General features: G+C 54.0%; 1 protein-coding gene across 1 annotated transcript in view; it reads right to left on the bottom strand.

The window, feature by feature from the left end:
• The window catches only part of CDON (cell adhesion associated, oncogene regulated), a gene marked incomplete at its 5' end in the record, with an annotated part of 15,735 nt that extends 14,096 nt beyond the window's left edge, over positions 1-1,639 (bottom strand). The window contains 2 exons of the mRNA XM_008948950.1: positions 560-688; positions 1,465-1,639. Of these exons, the coding sequence (XP_008947198.1) occupies positions 560-688; positions 1,465-1,639 (304 nt within the window). The remainder of the gene's footprint in view (positions 1-559; positions 689-1,464) is intronic.
• Positions 1,640-1,825: the final 186 nt, after the last annotated feature.

The following is a 1,825-nucleotide window of genomic DNA, read 5'->3' as shown; positions in this document are numbered from 1 at the left end:
AAGAGGTGGGGTTAGTAAACCTGTTGAAAACCATCCCCATGACCAACAAGAGCTTTAGCAAACCCCCTCTGCTGTCACCAGCACAGGGCTGGGGGCTGATGAGAGGAGGAACCCAGCAAGAACCAACCAGCAGCTCCAGAAAGCTCTGGCCAAAGGAACCCAGGAGCTCTGAGGGCACAAAGCAGGTTGGGTGTCCCCTGGGAGGCTCCTCCTCTTCTCCTGGCACAAGGGTGCAAAGCTCAGCCCCTCACCTGCATTCTTCAACTTCTCCCCTGCCCTTTTGGTTTGTCCAAAATTTTGGAGACCAAGTCACCTTTGAGGTCTCAGCCCTGGGGTAAGGCTGCTTGAAGCAACTCAACGAGGTTCAAGGTTGGGCTGATGCCCCCCCAGCAAAGAGGCTTTGCTAGAAACCCAAACTGTCCAGCAGAGCAGAGACATCCAAGGAGCTGAGGGAATAAATCCAGGCTAGAGGAGCTCCTACGAGCACCCAACAAACACCAGAGAAGGTGGATGTGTCCCCCTCCCAACACAACCTCCACCAACCCATCCTCCCACCTACCTCCGCTGTGGCGAGACAGGTCTGGAAGGATGACTCCAAAATTCTTGGTCCCTTCGTGAAGGACAGGGTGCTTGGGGACACCCACGGGTGGGGAGGGGGCCTGGGTGTTCTTGGAGGATGAGGTTCTTTCTAAGAAAGATTCGATACACAAGGTTGGGGTGAGAAAATGCCCCTCACAGGGGACTTTGTGGGGAGGCCACCAGCTCCTGCCTGGGTTTCAAAGCCCCCTTTCTCCTCAAAAAATCACAACACGGGCTGAAAGACACCCAAAAATCCATGGATGGAGAAAGAAGTTCCATAAAAACCTCTAGATGTTTAGAAGTTTGCAGAAGTCTAGAAGTTTCTAGTTTTCTTCTAGATGTTTAGGTCCATAAAAACAACTAGATGACCTTGAAAGGTCCTTTCAACCCAAACCAGGCTGGGATTCTTGATAAAATTTTATGCTATCTGGTTCTTAACATGAAAAGCACTAAGGAGTGTCCAAGTGTCCAAGCTTGAAGGACAAAAAACTCTGCTTAAAAAAGCTCTTCAGCTTGTGGTCTGCACCTGACCACCAAAAGAGTGGGGAGATGTTCACCGAGGTGTCTCCAAAGCAAACCAGAGGTTTTGCTGTCAGGTCAAAACTTGGTGGTGCAAAGTGTCTTCTGTGACCCCCCAAAAAAACCTGGACAAGGGCGAGCTGCTCCTTGACTTAGCTCCTCTCAGCAAGAAGAAACTCCAGCTTTCCACAGCTTCTCCTGCCCAACCACCCTGGGAAGGCTGAGGGAAGTCTACCCTGGAGCTGTTTGAGCTACTCAAGGTTGCTCCTCAGCAACCACCACCAGGAACCTTTCACCCATGGCTCCGTGGGGGCCGTGGAGATGACACGACCGAATTCAGAGCTCCTCTGAGGGTGCTGCACCCACCTTTGCTGGTGCGGAAGGTCAACATGGCAGGTTGGCCTTCTCCAGCAGAGCTCCTGGCCACCATCAGGACCTCGTAGAGGCTGGAGGGCTCCAGCTCGGTGAGGCGCAGCTCGTTCTCGCTGCCGGGGACACGCACGGTCTGCCAGCTCCCCACCACCCCGACTCCATCCTCCAGCTGTGGGGGACACGGGGAGAGAGCTCCACTCAGCCCAGCCTGACACCCAAACCCCTCGCTGAAGCACCTGAAGGACCTCGGGTTGCTCCTCAGGTTTTTCCAGGTTCTGGAGTTTGCCAGCAGGGATCGTCTCCCTCTGGATTTGGGGTGTCAGGTTTGGGTTCCTCGCTCCCAAGAAGGACCTTG

The sequence above is a fragment of the Merops nubicus genome, unplaced genomic scaffold (assembly GCF_000691845.1).
Source record: "Merops nubicus isolate BGI_N331 unplaced genomic scaffold, ASM69184v1 scaffold8891, whole genome shotgun sequence".
Classification (NCBI taxonomy): Eukaryota; Metazoa; Chordata; class Aves; order Coraciiformes; family Meropidae; genus Merops; species Merops nubicus.
Note: the sequence above shows the minus strand (reverse complement) of the source record. Positions and strands in the feature narration are given on the sequence as shown.